General features: G+C 45.4%; 1 protein-coding gene across 12 annotated transcripts in view; it reads right to left on the reverse strand.

Moving 5' to 3' along the window:
* The window catches only part of ABHD6 (abhydrolase domain containing 6, acylglycerol lipase), a 101,957-nt gene that overhangs the window by 21,265 nt on the left and 58,806 nt on the right, over positions 1-21,886 (reverse strand). For 8 of the 12 annotated variants that reach the window (XM_060402342.1, XM_012099816.5, XM_060402336.1 and 5 more), the window contains 2 exons: positions 12,933-12,997; positions 4,869-5,021 (listed from right to left, as the gene is read on the reverse strand). In XM_060402342.1, the coding sequence (XP_060258325.1) occupies positions 4,869-4,987 (119 nt within the window). In that variant the 5' untranslated portion in view covers positions 4,988-5,021; positions 12,933-12,997. The remainder of the gene's footprint in view (positions 1-4,868; positions 5,022-12,932; positions 12,998-21,886) is intronic. The other 4 variants (XM_012099820.5, XM_060402339.1, XM_012099819.5 and 1 more) reach the window with 1 other exon arrangement.

Consider the following 21,886-nt stretch of genomic DNA (forward strand, 5'->3'; position numbering starts at 1 on the left):
TGATGGAGAAATCAAAAGTATTTCATTCCTTTTTCAGGCTAAATAATATTCCATTGTATGGATAGGTCACATTTGTTTATCCATTTATCTGTTGACAGACAGTTGTTTCCACCTCTCAGCTCTTAGGGATAATGCCATTATGAACATACATATATCAGTTTTCCTGTGGATATACGTTTTCTGTTCTCCTGAGTGTTTTCAATTCACCTAAGAGTAGAATTTCTGGGCCATATAGCAGCTTTTTTTAAAAAAAAAAACAAACCTTTTTTAACCTTTTGAGGAATTCCCAGATTGTATTCCAAAATGCCTGCATCATTTCCCATTCCCACTAGCAAAATATGAGGGACCCAATTTCTCCACATTCTTCACTGTTGTTTTTTAGAGTAACTTTCCACGGAAGTATAAAGAATATAGAAAGGCACACATATTATAAGTGTACAGCCTGATGAATCTGCACAAAGTGGATGAGCCCACCATCTGCTGCCCAGATCAGGGTCTAGACTACGGCCAGCGTCACAGATGCTTTACCTCCTAAAGGTGACCACTAGCTCCCCTTCAAACAAGAGGGTTTTACATGCTATAGGACTTTATCATACAGTAAGTTATTTGTATTTGACTACTTCCACTTGATATTATGTTTGTAAGGATCATTCATGTTGTAAAATATAGCACTATTTCTTTCCTTATGGTAAATGGTATCAGTAAAAGACTTTAAATGTTCTATTTGTTTGTTGCTATGAAATAAGAATAAAACTGATTTTTTAAAATACTTCGCCATGTTGACTAATGCAAGATTTTGGATTTTCTTTATCTCAAGCCAAGAGTCCTGAAATATCTTTATTTATTTATTCATTCTTAAATTTATTTTTAATCCCTCTGTATAGCATGTGGAATATTAGTTCCTGGACCAGGGATCAAACCCATGTCCTCTGCAGTGGAAGCACAGAGTCTTAACCACTGGACTGCCAGGGAAGTCCCTGTTAACTTATCTTGTATTTAGCAATCTTGCCAAATTCACTTTTTAATTCTAATAAATAATCCACAGATATCATTATTATTTCAGACTTTCAATGTATACAATCAAATCATCTGAAACATCAGTTTATTTCTTTTTTCCTAATTCTTATCCGCTTCTTTCTTAAGTATATGATTTCTTGATTGCACAACTTAGTTTCTTTGGGAAAACAAAAATCTTTTAAAATGTTAGTTTTTTCATCCCGTGAACAGTGTTGACAGTTTATACAATGAAAACCAGAGTGGCCCCTGATGTCACCCACAGTGGCGACGGCATCCTCAGCATGGCTCTCTGTGGACTCTCTCGGCCAAGCACGTGGTGCCTCCTGAAGGAGCAACCACAGTCCCCATCACTGTGGGACTGTGCCAGCCACCCTCCAGGGACACTTAGACCCAGAGAGAGCTGTTGCCAAGACTGGCTGTGGCCCACTGGGGACACTGCTGCTGAGCCCCAAGGAGCTCAGGAGACCCACAGGGAAGTCCAGGGACAGAGGGAACCTGAGAGGCCATCCTCACACCCGCATGCTTGCTCGGCAGGGAGGCTCAGAGTCTTTGGGATGCCCAGCTACCTCTGCAGGCTCCTCTGGTGGCTCAGCAGTAAAGAGTCCACCTGCAATGAAGGAGCCACAGGAGACCGTGTTTGATCCATGGGTAGGGAAGATCCCCTGGAGGAGGGCATGGCAACCCACTCCAGTATTCTTGCCTGGAAAACCCCATGCACAGAGGAGCCTGGCAGGCCACAGTCCAGGGGGTCACAAAGACTCGGACACGACTGAGCGACTAAGCAGCAACAACAGCAGTTACCCGCGCTGCCTGCTGTTCCTGTTCATGCTGCGATCCTGAAAATTAACTAAACTAGGCCAGGTCTGCAGGGGGAGCCTACAGGCGGCTGTCACGGGCAGCTGAGTGGCTGAAGGCCTTTGGAGGAGTAGCTGTGGTTAAGGGACATGGGGACTGACACAAAGCTGCTCATCCTATGACAATCACTATGTCAGGGTCACTCACAGTGAGGTGACTTGAAGGAGACAGGCTGTGCGTCTCGGTGGGGTCAGGGGAGCCGCTCACAAGAATCTGGGCAGCTCTCTGCAGTGGTATTACAGGTTCTAATACTATAATCACAGCCCCCATGCCACAACACTACTCGGCATAATCCGCAAGGATTTCCAGGATTTTCACCTGACAGCCAACTGGGGTTTCTTCTTAGCCTGTGTGGCCGAGTTCATGAAATAAAGAGCATTGTGTTCATCCTCCAGCTACAGCTCTGAGTGGAGTGACAGGCCGGGGCAGGCTTTACAGTCACATGCGTCTGTGGGGTGAAATAAAGGGCTGAGTGTTCTCTGTGGGGCCCCTCTGAATTTCGGTGGTATTACTTGTTAATAGAATCTGCCTGCAATACAGGAGACCTGGGTTTGATCCCTGGGTTGGGAAGATCCCCTGGAGAAGGGAAAAGCTACCCACTCTAGTATTCTGGCCTGGAGAATTCCATGGACTGTATAGTCCATGAGGTCACAAAGAGTCGATCACGACTGAGTGACTTTCACTTCACTGAACTTCACTTGTTAATAAAAGTGAATTCTATGTGATGAGGCATTCTTCATAATAGCCAAAAAGTGGAACCAACACAAATGTCCATTTGGATGAATCACATGTGGTGTAAACCACACCATGGACCACTATTCAGTCATCACAATGAATGAAGTACAAATCATGCTGCAGCACGGGTGAGCCTTGAAAAGTGCAAGAAGCCAAACACAAAAATGTCACCAACAGGAAAACCCAAAGAGACGGATTACTAGTTGCCAAGGGACGAAGAGAGAAAACAGGGAGTACCTGTTAACAGGTATGGGGGTTCTTGTGAGGGGAGATGAGAATGTTCTCAATTAGATGGTGGCAATTCACAATACTGTGAATATATAACAACCAATTAAATGTATGCTTTAAAATGGTGAAGTCTAAACCACGAGTTTTAACTCAAAAAAGTCAATTATTTGCAGTGACATTAATTTTCTCTTGAAAGATCAAGCATCTAAATTATTCTAACAGTCCTAAAGCTCTCTCCATGATGGCCTGAGGAACTTGGGGGTGGGGGACTGTGCAGCACAGAGGCTGGTTTCCATGTGTGGTTGGTAGAAAAAGCCTTTGGGTGGGACAATCACATCTCTGTTTGCAGCCACCTCCACGGTTATGGGACACATCACGGAGCTGCGCTCTCTGCTTCACTTTGACTTAAGAAAAATGGAATTTGTGTGTGTAGGTCCACGGTGCCTCTGCAGGACTGAGGGGGGCACACCACTCTGGTCTCTCCACGTCAGGGGTCCCAAAGGCGTCTTGGCCCCACAGCACTCCTGCTGTGCTGGAGTGCTGCAAAGGCAATGGCCTCTAAGCAGCCAGAGTCTTAGCTTCATCAACACAGAGGTGGGTCTTAGGTAACCCACTAAAGGAGTCATCACCTCCCCACAAAAGAGTGTGAAAGATGAAAGCTCCCTTCTGTTCAATTAGCTTCTTTTCAAGGATCAGAGCCTGGCTGGCAGGCAGAAAATTCCACACTCTAATGAAACAAAAGGGAGCCAGAAGGGAGGGCGGATAAAGGGCACAAGCACAGTTTCCCTGCATTCTTCCTTAGGGGCTCAGAAGGTAGCCCTATGTTCCAGAAGTCCTGGTTAAATCTCAGTGCGCTTCCCTATGGCACAGAGAAGAACCAGGTTGATTTGAGTACTTCCGTCATCATGGGATGAATTCATGGCCGTGTGAGGGGTGATTTTCTCTAGTAAATGGACTGTGGCATGAAAAGTTACTGAAGCACGTCATGAGAAATTCTCTCTCTTTTCAACCATAAACCTGCTTTTATCAAAGGAGAAAAGCTCTGCAGCTCTCACATCTCTCAGCTTTTGTAACAAAGAGAAAGGAGTCAGTCCTTGGCAGGCAATGGTATCTAGGCTAGAATTCATGAACAGAGTGTAAAGCATTGTGCTCATTTTTACTTTTTATATTAATTTATTGTTTGTGGCAAGGATGGCAAGCTTTCCACTAAAGGTAGTGATATTTATGTCACTCAGAAATTAATGTAAGATTTTGTTTTAAAGTCATTTACTCTAAAGAAAACACAAAAGAAAACTAGAGGTGGTGTGCAAACACGGCAAGAAGCGTGAAAATGATTTAAGAATGACAGAAGTTTTGGAAACTTTTTTTCCTGTCACTTTACTAATGAACACTTTTAGACAAATCAAAAAACATTCTGTCCTACCCAAGCCATGTTCGTGATTCTGGTGTTTCTAACTCATTTTTCAGTGACTATCACTGTACCTGTCAAAACATCACTGGATCAGAATCCAATGACCAAGGAAAACCAAATGCCTTCCTACAAATGCACACAGAATCAGTGACTTCAGGAGAGAGAGTGGTCTCCTGAGCAAAGACACCATTGGAATCCTGGAAGAATTTACCTGGTGAGAAGCTACCAGTACCAATTCTTCAGGAACATTCCCAACATTCCAAAAAGGACACCTTTCAACTTTTCTGCAAGTTTGAAATGAGTGCTCAGCCACTCAGTCACGTCCGACTCTGCGACCCCATGGATTGTAGCCTGTCAGGCTCCTCTGTTTATGGGATTTTCCAGGCAAGAATACTGGAGTAGGCTGCCATTTTCTCCTCCAGGGGATCCTTCCAACCCAGGATCAAACCCATGTCTCTTATGTTTCCTGCATTGCAGGGAGGGTCCTTACCACTAGCGCCACCTGGGAAGCCCCCACGTCTGGAATATTTCATGATAAATGTTGAACAGTCACAACCACAAAGCAAAGAAAGCAGTGTGATCATGATACCCTTGAAAATTTTGAACTGTAAAATGAACTTACCAGTAATAGATTCTTATCAGGGCTGAAGGCCACAGGAGAAATGAGGCTACGAATGCCAGGATCGGAAGGGCCAGCGTCCCGCCCGCGATCACAAACATATTAACCACGTCAAGATCCATCCTGCTCTTTAGGTCTGGCTTATACCTAGAGGGGCTGAAAAGAGAGACAGTACTGGAACTCTATCTCAGGAGACACGGTGAAGAAGCAAGGTGGAAGTGAGAAGTGAATGACCCAGAATGAAGAGAAGCATCAGGAGGAAAAAAGTGTACGTAATGAGGAATCCTTGAGATGATCCTGGATATTTTTTTAAGCTATGAAGGAAATTTTAAGAACAATTGGGGAAATTGGAGTAAGGACTGGTTATTAGACAATATTATTAGATCAGTGACTGCAGTGATGAAGTTGTGGTTATGTTTATATGTAAGAAAACATCCTTGTTCATAGCATTTGCTGAAGAAAATATTAAGGGATAAAACATAGTAATATCTGCTACTCACTTTTAAAAGTTGAGGAAGAAAAAATGTATATATGTGTTTGTGTATGTGTGTGTGTAGAGAAGGGAGAAATAAAGTAAAGGTGGTGAAATGTACTGGTGAACCCAACTGTAACCTTCAACTTTCCTATTAGGTTTGCAGTTTTTAAAAATGAAAAGTTAGAGATGGATAGAAGACCTGAAAGACAGAGAGAGAGAGAAAGAAATAAAAATAACACACGTGCACATGAATGCCTATCTATATACAGAATATCACTGGAAGGTATACATGAAACCAGTAACAGCAGTTGCATCTGAGGGGGGAATCAGGCAGCTGGGAGTCAGGCATAGAGGGAAACTTGCTTTTCACAGCCTACCTTTTAAAATCTTTTGGTTATCATGTACATGCCTGAAGTGAAGTGTTAGTTGCTCAGTTGTGCCCGACTCTTTGTGACCCCATGGACTGTGCCCGCCAAGCTCCTCTGTCCATGGGATTCTTCAGGTAAGATTACTGGAGTGGGGTGCCAATACTTTCTCCAGGGGATCTTCTCAACCCAGGGATCAAACCTGGGTCTCCTGCATTGCATGCAGATTTTTTACTGTCTGAGCCACCAGGGAAGCCCTATTCATATATGGGCTATTCAAAAATAAGTAATACACAATAAAAATTTAGGAGGGAACACGTCAACATCCGAGCTTCCAGTGCACTTTCTGATGTCCTCCCAAAGACTTGGAGGACACGTGTGCAGGCTAGAATGGGAGCCCCAGGAGGGCAGGGATTGTATCCCCAGCATCCAGACTGGGGCCTGACCCATTTCCATGGGCTCTAGAAGTCACCTGTCAATTAGAGATCCCCACCCAGTTCTGTCTCATGAACAACATGGTTTATTTTCCATAGAATTTAAAAAGTATTTCAAGTTCCGTCATCCTCCCCAATAGAGAAGACAACGCCTGCTAGGATCTGTGGTCAGGTGTGGCCCTTTGTCACCTGAGGACTCAGTTACTTGTGTTAAGTGTGCATCTCACTAACATAAAAAGGACTCTTCTTCAAGAAAAAGCACACATCTAGCAAATCATGGTCTCCTTTATATCTCCTGTGAAACAGAGAGCTCTGCCCCATACATCTCTATCAACTGATGTGTACTTCAATTGTATAACAATTTCATGATGGCACAGTATGACCTCAAGACCACTGAGTGTGGGGGTCAGCCAACTTCTTCTGTAAAAGGCAGATGATACACAGTTCAGCGTTGCGGGTCATAGGTCTCTGTCATAATTACTCAAGCTGCCTTTGCAGTGAGACAGCAGCCGTACAACATGAAATGAATGGGTATGACCATATCCCAGTAAGATTTTATTGTAAAAAACAGGCCTCAGGTTGTAATTTGCTAACCCTTGACACAGTATATCAAACAGGCATGGTGAGAGCTTTATCCACTATTAAAAATCACTGCAGATGGTGATTGCAGCCATGAAATTAAAAGATGCTCCTTGGAAGCATCTACTCCTTGGAAGGAAGGAAAGTTATGACCAACCTAGATAGCATATTCAAAAGCAGAGACATTACTTTGCCAACCAAGGCCTGTCTAGTCAAGGTTATGGTTTTTCCAGTGGTCATGTATGGATGTGAGAGTTGGACTGTGAAGAAAGCTGAGCACTGAAGAATTGATGCTTTTGAACTGTGGTGTTGGAGAAGACTCTTGAGAGTCCCTTGGACTGCAAGGAGATCCAACCAGTCCATCCTAAGGGAAATCGGTCCTGGGTGTTCATTGGAAGGACTGATGTTGAGGCTGAAACTCCAAAACTTTGGCCACCTCATGTGAAGAGCTGACTCATTGGAAAAGACTCTGATGCTGGGAGGGACTGGGGGCAGCAGGAGAAGGGGACGACAGAGGATGAGATGGCTGGATGGCATCACCGACTTGACGGACATGAGTGTGGGCAAACTCCAGGAGTTGGTGATGGACAGGGAGGCCTGGCGTGCTGCAATTCATGGGGTCACAGAGTCGGACACGACTGAGTGACTGACCTGAACTGAACTGAATAGGCTGAGGCAACAAAGGCACAGAGAGGCTGAGTAACAGATTACTGACTTGGACCCACTCTCTTTGCTCCTAACTCCACACTCTGACCATTTTTTGTTGTGTGTGTGTGCGGCCTTTCCTCAGATTTTGTAACATCTTTGCTGTTAAATAACCACATTCATCGCTCCAGATTTCTTCATGAAGATGTGATGTCTCCATTCAGATGTTTGGTCTCTTGTGAGAGGCTTGGTGAAACAAGCTCCTTAGTCCAGAGTGGGAGGCAGAGGCATCTGCAGATGGTCCTTCCAGTTCCACACACACTCTATCTGGGGACAGCCCTGAGTCTACAGCAATGAAAGCTGCTGCCTTCTCAGTGGCACCAGCACTGTCTGTGTTTCTGGTTCAACTCTCCCCTCAGTTTCTCAGTCACTGTAAACAGCTTTTTTCAAGCCCACTTATAGCACTCACTGGCCTCGTTCTCTTCCTAGAACCAGAGCTCCTTGAGGATAGGAATAATGCTACATGGGTGTTCTCAGTGCCTAGAATAGCACAGGACTCAAATAAGGTACAAATGAATTAATAACAGTCAAAGTTACAAAGTGGGTTCAATCCTGTTTGTTTTAGGGACAGCCATCCCCAATGATGTTGACTATTTTCTCTTTCAATAATTACAAAACACCCAAGAGGAGTCACCTATTTAATGCTGGGTACAACTTATGATGTTAAAAAGGCCTCACTGTCAAGGGGTAAGCAAATTTATGGCAGAGTGAAGGGAATTTTACAGATCTGCTTGAAGACTGTGGGTCACAAAACAGTTGATGAAGATGGGGGCTGTCAGATTCAAGAGGACTTTTCTTCATCACATAAGAGTGCTGAGAGTCACCATGAATTCTGATTCCTGAGCGGCAGGAAGTTAATTACATGATGCTCTTTTAGACTAGGAATTAGAACATTTTATGCCCAAAGCCATATTATGTCACCAACTCTGACACTGGAGATGGGAGCCCCAACCTGAAGGCATGATCATCAAAAAGAAACCTCATTAAAAAAAAAAACAAAAAACAAACCTCACGGCATTCATCAGTGCCTGCTACAGATGTCACAGTCAGTTTGGGGGAAGGTTCAATCTGGCTCCATTCTGCATTCAATGGTAGAATAAAGTCTTTGCTAAGGAGATTTTGCAGAGCAGCATCAATTTAACAAGTCTTGGACTTATTACAGAGAATCCTGCACACTTTCCCTGATGAGGTCAAATACAGCCAGGCCCTGAGTGAAGACACTAATGTTTTCTGAGGTGTCTATACAGGTCTGGCTATTATTCCTACCTCTATGACATCTTTCATCTGACGAAGGACTTGTCTTTAAAAAGGCAGCTGCCTAGAAAAAAAATTAAACATCAACAAAAAAGGCAGCTGCCTACCCTGCTGGGGTTTGTTCACAGGAAGTTCTATGTGCCCAAAGGGGAAGCTGCGCACAGAAAAACTGAAGCCTTATGAGCCTGGAATCACCAATGACGGAACATCAACTAATGGGTAGAACATGGGGTGTCGCTAAGCACAGGGCCCACGCAGCAGACGCTCACAAGATGACTTCAGGCAGCAGAGTGCTCAGGCTATCTGACACCAGGCGACACTCCCATTCAACCTGAGAAAGTCATCTTTGTTTTCAGTTCTTTTCCCACCTTGCTTAGGTCAAAAAGAAACTCAGGGTGGTTATTAAATAGCTATCTAACCCCTGAGCCTCCTGCAGGGAACAGTACCTAGCTATTTAATAACACTGTTTTTTTGTGTTGATTTTTATGAATATTTTCAATTTATGGTAGTGATGCAAATTAATTTAAAAGGAGGAACTAATTTAAAGAAAAATGCCAACTAGGTGATACATGGATCTGGTGAACATCTTGGTGGTGACAGATGAATGGCTGCCAGGGTAGATGTGAGTGATGGACAGGTTGGGGGTGGGGCGCTCAGGCTGGCCCTTCCACACACTGACTGTGAGACCTTGGTTTCCTCATCTAATAATGAGAACATTCACCCAAAACACTTTTTCTGTCTTTTCCTACTCTGGTAACTTAAAACACTTCTGAAATTATGCCAGATAACTGAAGACTAGGATCTGGCTTGCCTAGCAGAAGAATCTTGATCCCTGTTACATTTTCCCTGGAACCTAAAACAGTATCTGGGAAATATTAATACTTGGTGCTTGGTAATGTCTGAGTGTTTGATAATGCTTAAATAGACTGAAAAAGAAAAATGCACCCATTTTACATATCTGGTGTATCAGGTGAGGCTCCCAACACTTAAAGACAGTGACTCTAGCAGCTCTGCAGCACAGTCTGAAATGAGGGACATCAGGAAGGAGAGCCCACCTTTATGGCAAGAGGGAGGGTAACACACTCTCAGCCAGAGACCTGGGCTTGCCACATGGCCTTCCCCTGGTATCATCTAAGCTGTGCATTTGGGGCCTTTATCTCTGAATGCAGGGACAAAGATTAATCAGACTCAGATAAGACTCAAGTTCCCAAGTTTAGTCTGGGGTGAGAGGTTAGGTGTAATGCGTCACAGTTGTCTTTTAACATACTCACTGACCTTTAAAACCCGTCCTTCTGAGTTCTGACACGTTAAATCTTAAGATATAAAGCAAAATTCCAAACAGAATATAAAACAGTTTCACAGAATCTTGCCTTTTCCTAGACATTTACTCATAGTCCATCAGACTTGACAAACTAACGTCCTGGTCTCTTCAAAAAGAGGATTATTTTGTAAAAACTATAGCAAAAATACTTTAGCCACCAGATGCGAAGTACTGACTCACTGGAAAAGACCCTGATGCTGGGAAAGCTTGAAGGCAGGAAGAGAAGTCCCCTGAAAGAGGATGACATGGTTGGATGGCATCACCAACTCAAAGGACGTGAGTTTGAGCAAGTTCCAGGAGTTGGTGATGGACAGGGAAGCCTGGTGTGCTGCAGTCCATGGGGTCGCAAAGAGTTGGAACATGACTGAGCGATTGAACAACCACAAAATAGCAAAAATAATGACCATGGCCACGCCCACCGCAGCCAAAGACAGAGAAGCAACGGCCTCCAGTACTGAGTGACCATCGCACGCCAGGCTCTGTGCAGATGGTTCCTAGACAGCCTCTCACGTTACCCCCACAGTGCTGGGAGCAGGAAGCCCTTCTCCACCTTCACATGGAGGAATAAAGACTAAAGAAGTTAACAAGTGCCCCCAAGGTCACCTGACTGGTGCGCGGCATGGGCTGCACTTCAGTCCAGTCCTGTAGGTGTGTCCGGTTCTCTGCCTTCTCTCAGCACTTACTAAGCAGGTATTTATTGCGCATCAGTTACACAAAAGGTACAGAGTTCACTGTCCCCTTCAACATTCTTTGTGCTTCTCCAGAAGTATTTTGAGAGCAAGTAACACACTGACTTTACAAGTTAACAAGTTATCACTTTATTCTTGCTGGTGTCTTTTAAAAACTAACCAGTGCTGCGTATAATTTTTTTTAATTCTATAATATGAAAATTCTTTCCAAAGAATATACTCTTGAAATCTGAGTATAAAATCCCAGCTATTAAACATTATTACATCTACCCAACACTAATTTCTGAAACTAGACTCTTGTAAAGATAAACCAGTTTCTCAAAACTATCAGTAATGATCAATAGCTAAAAAAAAAACACACCAGGGCACTAAGACTCTCTTGTGTGGAAGTCCCAGGACTGAAGAGAGAAAATAATTAGAGACACAAGCAGTTCACACTCCTTGTCATATCTATCTTCTCCACTAAGGAGGAAAACCACACGGAACATTCCAAGGAAGCAGTTAAGCTTGTCCAGCCCATCACTGACGCTAGGATTACTGCCGTGAGATGCTCACCTTTCTCCTCCTGGCCTCGTCTCCCCTTCACTCTGGCTAAGCCCACTCTTCCTCTGTGCTCTGCAGCCCCGACAGCCCTGATATGTAAACAAGCCGTGGCTATGAGCACGCCTAGCCTGGTTCCTAAAACTCTCTGCTCCCTCTCTCCCCTGGATATTCCCATGATGCTCTCCTTACTCTCCGTGCTGAATACTCCCACGATACACTCTTCACTGTCTTCATTGAAGAACTCACCATATCTCACCCTCGACTACTACCAGGAAATGCAAAAAGTCAACATTTCTTGCCAGAACCTCCTTCCAGACTTTTCCAAAAGCCTGCTTGACTATCTCCACGATGCAAAAGTCCTACAGTGTCTCAGGGGCATCTCTTCGCCTTCTCCTGACTTGCTGATTTCTGCCGACAGTGTCCCCACCAGTCTGGCCTCCCAGACTGATGTATCTTTCACTCTTCCTCCTTTCTCATCACTCCTGTCACGCGATGGCCAGGAGGTGACAGCACTGAAGCCAACTCATCTGAGTCTAGACAAGATGCACTGTTTATATGTGGCTATCTACATTCAAATTAAGTAAATAAAATTCAAAATTCAGTCCTTCAGTCACGTCTATCACATCCTTAAATCCTTGAGAGTCACATATGAATAACAGCTAACGTGTTGGACAGCACAGTTTTATAGGCGTTACAGCCCTGAAAGCCCCTTACAACCAATTCCTTTGTCTTAACATTTACTAGGAATGTCTCAAGGGAGGAAACATTCCCAACAGATATGAGAATTCATGAGTCAGATCCCAGTTCCCTCAACTACCCCACCAGGCCTGGGTCCTCATCTCTCCTTGCTCCCGTTTCTGTGAAGGCTGTTCTGTCATACCCCATTCAGTTGTTACCAGCTGCCAGAAGAATCTTCGTAGTCCACACCAGGGACTGGGGCCTCTTTTCTAGTGTAAATGCTGACCACCCTTTTGATCCCAACTCAACTTTCTGGCCTCACACCTCTGTTTGCACCTACAGAGCCTCAGGCCTCGTCTTTCTCATGCTGCCCACTTCGTGTGGGGCAAGTGCTCTCCTGTCCCGCCCCCCCATGAACTCCTCTCTGCCTTCAGGACTGATTCAAGTGTTACACTCCCCAGGGAAGCATCCTGCTGCCCAGAGGCCCAGGTCTTCTGACTCCCTTCAGATTCAGAGCCCTGCTCCCAGCACAGTATCTGAGAGAGGAGTGGGGGGTGAGGGCTGGATACGTATCTTGAGCTTTAAAACTATTCAGGGTGGAACTTCCTTGTGGGTACCGTTGGTAAGAATCTGTCTGCCGATGCGGAGGACACAGATGCGATCCCCGGTCTGGGAGGATTTCACATGCTGTGGAGCAACTAAGCCTGTGCACAGAAATGAAGACCCAGCTCAGCCAGAAAAAGAAAAACAAAACAAAAAATTTTTGGTTCCAGTCCACTCCCACCAAACCTGCTCAACCAGCGAACACCCTACCTGCTAACAGGCTGGCCTGCAGAAGTATGCCAGGTTATTGGTTCCAGTCCACTCCTACCAGACCTGCTCAACCAGCGAACACCCCACCTGCTAACAGGCTGGCCTGCAGAAGTTTGCCAGGGAGCTTACAGAGTAGCTCCCATCACATGAAGGGCTGTTTTGTTTTGTTTTGTTTTGTTTGCAATCTATGATGTGAAAAATCCATACTCACTCTTCAAAGAGCACAGCCTTCTTTCCCAACTGCTACTGGCTCTGGCAGAAGCTGAAAAGGAGACTCTGGAATCACAAGTAAGAAAATGACAAAGCATTAAATCATATCAGAGAATATGAATTAAGTGCTAACAGTCAGCAATAATGCCAGCCTCACCTGAGGCGGAGCCTTTCCTCCTTTGCAAAGGCAAAGTGCAAATATCCTATGGTTTTAAAGTTGCCTCTGGTTCGGGTCACTTCCCCCAGTTAAGCAACCTGCACAAAGGGCAGGCAGGGCATGTGAGATAAAAAGCCTAACCAGGAGGGCAGGAAAGCTGAAGAAGTATTTTGTGATGGGAACGAAGTATGAGACTGAACTGGTGATACTACGCTGCACAAATGAGAGAGGCAATAAGGGAAACAGGCATGCTTGGGTGGGAAGGGCTTCTGGAGGCTTCAAACTTAACTAAGACCTTCAAATAAAGATTAAAACTCCCCTCTCTGTCTGGGGTTCAGTTCAGTTCAATTGCTCAGTCATGTTCGGCTCTTCACAACCCCATGGACTGCAGCACGCTAGGATTCCCTGTCCATCACCAACTCCCGGAGCTTGCTCAACCTCATGTCCATCGAGTTGGTGATGCCATTCAACTATCTCATCCTCTGTCATCTCCTTCTCCTCCTGCCTTCAATCTTTCCCAGCATCAGGGTCTTCTCAACTGAGTCAGTTCTTTACATCAGGTGGCCAGACTATTGAAGTTTCAGCTTCAGCATCAGTCCTTCCAATGAATATTCAGGACTGATTTCCTTTAGAATGGACTGGTTGGATCTCCTTGCCACCCAAGGAACTCTCAAGTCTTCTCCAACATACACAGTTCAAAAGCATCAATTCTGTGGCACTCAGCTTTCTTTATAGCCCAACTCTCATATCCATACATGACTACTGGAAAAACCATAGCTTTGACTAGACAGACCTTTGTTGGAAAACTGTCTGGGGTTAGGGTTACCTAAAAGCTCTACTCAGATAGAAAAGAGAAGCTGGCAACCAATGGGCAAATGAATATAATATTTCTACTAGAGTGGCTAACAAGGGGGGACTTCAAAGCTCAAAAGCAGGGCTGGACAGTGCAGAGATGCTGGCCAAGACATCACAGAAGAAAAATGAGGAGACAGGCAGATGGGTAATGGAAAGTAAATCCACAAAACCCCTGAATTATTCCAAAGGGATCAAAGAGTTAAACATTAGGGGAAAAAAAAGTATGAAAGTTCTAAAAGAAACCATGAGAACTCTGGGAAAATCTTCCTCAGTAAGATATAAAACCTAGGGGCCATAACATAAATATTAATAAGCTGACTGCATAAAAATCTTTTTAAATGACACATGGAAAGGGATAGCATGAACAAGATTAAAATGATACATATCAGGCAACAGACTAATAAAGGGTTCCTACAAATCAATGAAAAGAACAAAATCCAATAAAATGGGCAAAAGATTTGAAAAGATAGTTGAACAGGAAGGAAATACAAATGACCCTTAGCTAAAAAGATGCTCAATCTTAATTTTATTTACAAGAGAAACACAAATTAAACCTCCAAGGTGATGGTGATATCTGTTTACCATATTGGTGAACAACAAAAAGTGTAACAACAAACAGTGTAGCTGGGGCTGTGGGATTGCCCTCAGCAACATATAAATTTACATTCCCATCAACAAAGTCTTCCCTGGCGGCTCAGAGGATAAAGCATCTGCCTGCAATGCAGGAGACACAGGTTCGATCCCTGGGTTGGGAAGATCCCCTGGAGAAGGAAATGGCAACCCACTCCAGTATTCTTGCCTGGAGAAGTCCACGGACAGAGAAGCCTGGCGGGCTACAGTCCAAGGGGTCACAAAGAGTCGGACACGACTGAGTGACTTAACAAAATCTACAGATGGCACTTTGGCAAAACCTGCAGCAACGTAAAATACACACACCTTTGATCAAATCATCTCTATTTTCCAGGAATTTATTTATACTCATACCTGAACATATGTGAGAATAAGTTTGTGCAGGGTTATTTGTTATAGTATTACTTATCATGTCAAAAAACCTGGAACTTGCATGCCTACTCATAAGGGACATGTTAAGTAAATGATGCTACAACTTTATAAACAAGTTATAGTATATAGCCATTAAGTGCAAATAAAATTAATATAAGCCATGACATATTATAGGTTGGGCAGAAAGTGAAATAAACAGGCTGAGCACTTCCAAAACATAATTATATATATAAGCCATTAAAATAATGAAGTGAAGTGAAGTGAAGTCGCTCAGTCGCGTCTGACTCTTTGCGACCTCTTTGACTGGGCTCCTCCACCCTTGGGATTTTCCAGGTGAGAGTACTGGAGTGGGTTGCCATTTCCTTTTCCAGGGGATCTTCCCAACCCAGGGATCGAATCCAGGTCTCCAGCATTGCAGGCAGACACTTTACTGCCTAAGCCACCAGGGAAGCTGTCAGTTCTATTTGTCTCTATGGGTAATGACCTCCAACGTACATTGTTAACTTTAAAAAGCAAGGAACAGAAGAGAATGGGTAGAATAACATCTCTTGCCTTGTGAGAAAGAGAGAAAAATATGTGTGTTATTGCTTATGTATGTGTAAGATGTTTCTGAATGGATGCAGAAGCAGCTGAGAACCATACGAGTGGGGCTGGGAAGGGAAGCTGAGAGGCTAGGAGCAGAGATGAGGGAGACTGTTCACTGACATGAACCATAACTCTTGAGTTGCCACCATGGGTGCATAAACGGTTTTCCCTCTTTAATTAAAAAATACAACATAGGGCTTCCATGGTGGCTCTGTGGTAAAGAATCCCGCTGCCAATGCAGGAGATCCCTGCAGGGATCTCAGGTTTGATCCCTGGTCTGGGAAGATCCCTGCAGCCCCTGGATCAACTAAGCCTGTGCACCACAGCTATTGAGTCTGTGCTCCAGAACCCGGGAGCCACAGCTACTCACTCCACGTGCAGCAACTACTGCAGCCTGCACCCCCAGAGCCTGTGTGCAACAAGAGAAGCCACCAAGTTGTGGACTGCAGTAGTGCAGTAGTAAGACCGCACACCCCAACTAAAGAGCAGCGCTCACTGCAACTAGAGAAGAGCCACACAGCGACAAAGACCCGGCGCAGCCAAGAATAAACAACTTAAAATATATATATATAAAATATAAACTCCTCAAACGCAATGGTCTATCTTATACAGTAGCCATACTTCCCTGGTGGCTCAGATGGTAAAGCGTCTGCCTACAATACAGGAGACCCAGGTTCAATCCCTGGGTTGGGAAGATCCCCTGGAGAAGGAGACGGCAACCCACTCCAGTATTCTTGCCTGGAAAATCCCATGGACGGAGGAGCCTGGTAGGCTACAGTCCATGGGGTTGTAGAGTCGGACACGACTGAGCGACTTCACTTTTCACTATACAGTAGCCATGGTGGCTGTTTAAATTTAAACTGATCAAAACTGAGTAAAATGTAAAAATCAGTTCTTCAGCTGCACTAGCTACATTTCACATGCTCAACAGTTATAGAAATTCTATCTCCTTTATAGTTCTGGGAAAGGTATTGATAAGAGGATTCACTCTGTCTTGCTTTATACCAAATCACTAGCACCTGATTCCCCATGGGGGCTTTTGCTTTAAGAACCATCCAAGCCCGTGGCCCTCTCCCCTGCTTCTGCCACCTAGGGCAGCACTGTGGCCAAGGAAACTTGGCCGAGCCAGGCAGGGCCTGTGGACAGAGGATCAGAGAAGTGGAAAATCCTGCTACTCAATCCTCGGGAGAAGGGACACAGCCAGAGGAGGCTGGCAGATCAATCAGGGGCTCAGCTGGAAGGCAGGTAGTTTATATACCCTGCGGTATATCTTCTAAAACATCGTACTGGCAAAGAGACAAGGCGATGAAGCATGCGCCATGTGCCCTGAGCTAGCCCAGCACCTTCAAAGCATTAGCCTCTGGGGTCAAAGATGCAGCTGCGGCGACAGCCTGAAATAAACGCCTGCCTGAAACCATGCTCTACGCCAGGCAACCCTACAGGGATACAAGCCAGTCTTCCACTGGATAAAAGAGAAGCCAAAAGCCGCTTGATCCTTTACCTCTAAGGACCCAAGTCTTCAGGCTCTGGGGGAGCCTGGAACAAGCTTTCATTCGAACACTTCTCTGCGAATTAGTGCCAGTGTATGCACTGTCATTGGCTGAGGTCAGTTCTCAGAGGTAAAGTGCTAGAAAGAGCATCACAGAAGTGACTATCTTTCACATGACTAAAAGAAATTAAAATGGCCCTCTACATGGGTATGCAGTGGCAGAGGCCTGAAATAGAACCTCAGAGCCCCCAAACACTCTCCCATTTCTTGAAGCTGTGCTCTGAAGTCAAAAGGAAAAGCAGGGTGGGAATGGGAGGGACGCTTTAGAGGGAGGGCATATACAGTTATGACTGATTTGGGTTGTTGTATGTCAGAAAGCAACACAACACTGTAAAACAACCATCCTCCAAACAAAAAGCAAGCTGAAAAGACTATTGCTTAAAGAAAGGAAAAGCAAGGAGATTACAGAGGGTTCTGACATTTCTAAAGGAGGAAAGTTGGTCTACAGTATTTTCTAACTGCAGGGACAAAGCTGGTGTGAGACAAAAAGGAGCTCTCTTATAAACAGCCAGCACTCTGATCAGGATAAGATTTCTGGCTTTCAGCACGAGGTCCAGCATTCAGAGCCCTTTGTGAGCTGGTCCCTACCTTCCTTAACCAGAAGCTCTTCCCCAGAGATCTCTGTAACTCGGGAAAATCAGCATCAGAAAAAAACTTCATACGTAAGAATAAAACACAGTTTTGTTTAGAACTCTATCCAAATAAGTAAAAATCAAAAGCTGTCAGTTCTAAGATCAAAAGCAAATATGGAACAAAATAACTGCCACCTATGCTAATTCTTAGAATAAAGAATGAATCTCACGCGGACTGCCCTAAGAGTACGCTAAGTCCTTCCACTTAACATCTTGTTGTCACAGTGCTATCATTCAGGGGACATTTTTGCAAAAATATTTTACTGACAGCTTTCCCAAAGGCTTCCCAATCCTTTGAGCTTCAAGTCCCCCTCCCTTATCTTCATCAGTTAACAGGTCTCACATTACCAGACTCCCACCCATGACAATCTCCACACGTCAGTCAAGCAGCCCCCCAACATCCCCTGCTGTGATTTCATGAAATTCTGTCTCTGTCAAGAGTTATAATTTCATGTTCTAAGGTCTCATATTTGTAAAATGTCCTTATATCTCGGAAGGGACAGATAACCAAGACATGGATGCTCCAGGAGCCTGGCTGGATGCCAGGGTTAAAAAGAGAGGAGGCATGATGGGGTGGGACCCAAGTGTGTAAGTGGCAAGTCCATCAGTGGATATATTCCTGTTATAACCGCCACATTCCCCCTAAAACCTGGAAACTCCGGGGAATTCGTTACCAGATAGGCTGATAATCTGACCCTCTGGTGGGGGCACCTGAACTAGCTTTGTATTTTTCTCCACTTCCCCATTTTCTGTTGATTTGCACTATACACTCTATCTACCCCCATTTCTCCTGACAAATCATTCTGGCAGAACTCGGCGTGGTCTGCTTCAGCTAACCTTCCCTCAGTCCCCCAGCCGTCGGTAAACTTGACTTCCTTCTCCATGCCAACAGGTATTTGTGATCTATGTCTTTTACTGTAATACGAAAACACTGGCTGCACCCTGCACTAGGCTGCAAGCTCCTTGAAGACAAGTCTTACTACATCTCTGCACGTGCCATGGCACTTTAGCATCACCAGGCCGTCCCTCGGTGGGCACTTAGTATAATACCAAATGATAAACGGGCAAGCCATGAATCACAGCGCTGCCCCACCAGCACCACTGCGGGCCATTCCTTCACTCTCTTCATTATGGTCACAAACAAAACAAGCATTCCTCATCAGAGTAGCTTTAGAGACTCCAGTTCAGAGGGGCAGCTGAGACCCAGAGAGCTTAAGCAAGCTGCCCAATGGCACACAGCTCTTCTCGTCCTCTGCCCCACTCCACTGGTGGCTCACAGTGGCCCACAGCGTGACATGGAAGGCCATGGACAAGTTGGAGCCTGCCCATCCTTCACATGTCGTCCTCTTGTATCCTGCCCCCTATTTTCCTGAAAGATCTACAATCCTGACATGGCATGCTCCTTCACACCCCCAGGGCTTCCACACAGTGGCTCCCCTATCCCCAGCACACCCCTGCTTGGGCGACTTGAGGTTATATCCTTCAAGTCTTGGCTAGGAAAACACTGTGGTGTTGTTCAGTTGCTCAGTCGTGTCTGACTCTTTTGTGACCCCATGGACTGCAGCTCACCAGGCTCCTCTGTCCATGGGGTTTCTCAGGCAAGAATACTGGAATGAGCTGCCATTTCCTCCTGCAGGGCATCTTCCCAACCCAGGGATCGAACTCCTATTTCCTACTTGGAAGGTGGATTCTTTACCACTGAGCCACCTGGGACCACCCCACCTGTAAATGCTTCTCTGAGGGTCAGCTGTGCAGTTCCATAACCTACGTTCACATCTCTGCTCTGTCACTACCAGCTTTGGGACCTTGGCAAGTCACAGAACCTCTTGGAGCCTCAGTGTGGGGACAAAATCAAATGATGCATGGAGACTGCTCAAAGCAGGGACTGGAGGGTGTTGAGTACTCGCTGCACAGCTGGGAAGCACTGGCCTGCTCTCCTGGGAGGAGCTAGACAGCCGTGCCACTGAAACCAAGCAGGACCCTATGGGGCCCTCCTGGGCACAAAAGCCTTTCTGTGCTCCCTCCTTATCTATAGGAAATAGGTTTCATTCAACCTCCTTGACTTTCCCTGAGTTCCACAGGACAGATTCAAACAGTTGCTAATCAGGGAAGAGAGAGGCTGCAGAAACAGAGGAGTAAGAGAAAGAAAAGTTCAGCCTTGGGGCAGGGTCCTGGTTCCTCCTCAAGGAACACACAGAACACTATCTTGGATCTCTTTTGTAGGAACTAAGGCTCCCACCCAGACTGAGGATGGTAACTTCAGGCTGAGTGCAAGATTCCTGGAGCACAGCTTTTACCTCACCACCAACCAAGCAGAAGAAAGCCACAAAGCCTGCAGCCCTCAGCCCTAATTTGCCTTTTAAAAAGGCAGACTACCAGGGGGAGTAACCTGACCCCTTTGCTTGGCCCTGCAATACATGTACTCTGCTCCAGACTCCGCCATTTCGGTGTGTCTGTCCGCACTGTGTATCCTGCACACGAACTTGTGTTCAGAAATACACCTCCATCACCCTGCACGGCTGCTGTGCCCAGGTCTGCGCAGATGCTTCAGCGGTAGGCAGCTCTCTGTCACTATCTTTATATTCCCAGAGTCTAGCCCATAGCTCAGTTCCCAAACTTCATCACATATCAGGCTTGAATCCTCTTCGGAGTGTATTACGAGGCAGATACCCAACACCAGCAGCCAAGAGCCACAGCTTCTGGAAAACCACCTGAGCAAGGCTGCTGTCACTCTGGGTGAACGTTTTACAAGACGAGGATCTCAACCTGCAGCCCTGTAAGCACCTCTGCTCATACCTTCTGCAGGCAGTACTGTTTTCCTGAATCAGCAGTTTCCCTGGAACAGCTGGAAACGCATCCAAGGCGGGCAACAACTACAAGGCTACAAGCCTTCTGGGACTGAACATGAGCAAGAGCGTTTCCGAAGGTCTAGTTTAGGAGAATATCGTGATCTTTCTTGAAGCGGGGACTATCTCCATGGTTAAGGAAGACTCTGGTTTGCAAAAATTACTTCTAGATGGTGTGTGCTCAGTTGCTCAGTCATATCCAACTCTTTGTGACCCCAGGGACTGTAGCCCACCAGGCTCCTCTGCCCATGAGATTTTCCAGGCAAGAATATTGGAGTGAGGAGCCATTTTAAAGCTCCAGGGGATCTTCCAACCCGCATCTCTTGCACACACCCACATTGGCAGGCAAATTCTTCACCATCTGGGAAGCCCCTAGGGGACCCTATGTCTCAATTAGGGTTTCTCAATCATGGCACAAATGATATTTGGGGCCAGATTAATTCTTTGTTGTGAGGGGCTTTCCTATCTACTTCCTAAGCATTGTGAGAGTAATGAGCAGTATCCCCTGCCTCTAACCCGTGGAGAGAGGCCCCCAAGTTTTGATAAGCAAAAATGTCTCCAGATGGTGCCAAATACTCCCTAGGGGTAAAGCTGCCCTCAGTGGAGACCCACTTCTACAGGAAGTGAACCCATTCAACTCCAATCTTTATCACTGCAGTTAATCAGTGAGGAACATTTTTAGTCACTCACCAAACCTACTTTGAAACATTTTCTTTCAGTGCTCAGGAATTTTTTAAGGGCACAGTCTTGAAGCTGTTCTTTTTTTTCTGCATTTTATTTTTAACTGGAGGATAATTACTTTATAATATTGAGTTGGTTTCTGCCATACATCAACATGAACCAGCCTCAGATATACATATGTCCCCTCCCTCGTAAACCTTCCTCCCACCTCCCTCTCCATCCCACCCCTTCAGGCTGTCACAGAGCATAGGCTTTGTGTTCCCTGAATCATACAGCAAATCCCCACTGGTTATCTATTTTACATATGGTAACACTGCTAAAGCTGAAACTCCAGTACTTTGGCCACCTCATGCGAAGAGTTGACTCATTGGAAAAGACTCTGATGCTGGGAGGGATTGGGGGGCAGGAGGAGAAGAGATGACAGAGGATGAGATGGCTGGATGGCATCACTGACTCGATGGACGTGAGTCTGAGTGAACTCCAGGAGTTGGTGATGGACAGGGAGGCCTGGCGTGCTGAAATTCATGGGGTTGCAAAGAGTTGGACACGACTGAGCCACTGAACTGAACGTATATGCTCCTCTGTCCATGGAATTCTCCAGGCCAGAACACTGGAGTGGGTAGCGGTTCTGTTCTCCAGGGGATCTTC

Source organism: Ovis aries, chromosome 19 (genome assembly GCF_016772045.2).
Source record: "Ovis aries strain OAR_USU_Benz2616 breed Rambouillet chromosome 19, ARS-UI_Ramb_v3.0, whole genome shotgun sequence".
In the NCBI taxonomy this organism is placed as follows: domain Eukaryota; kingdom Metazoa; phylum Chordata; class Mammalia; order Artiodactyla; family Bovidae; genus Ovis; species Ovis aries.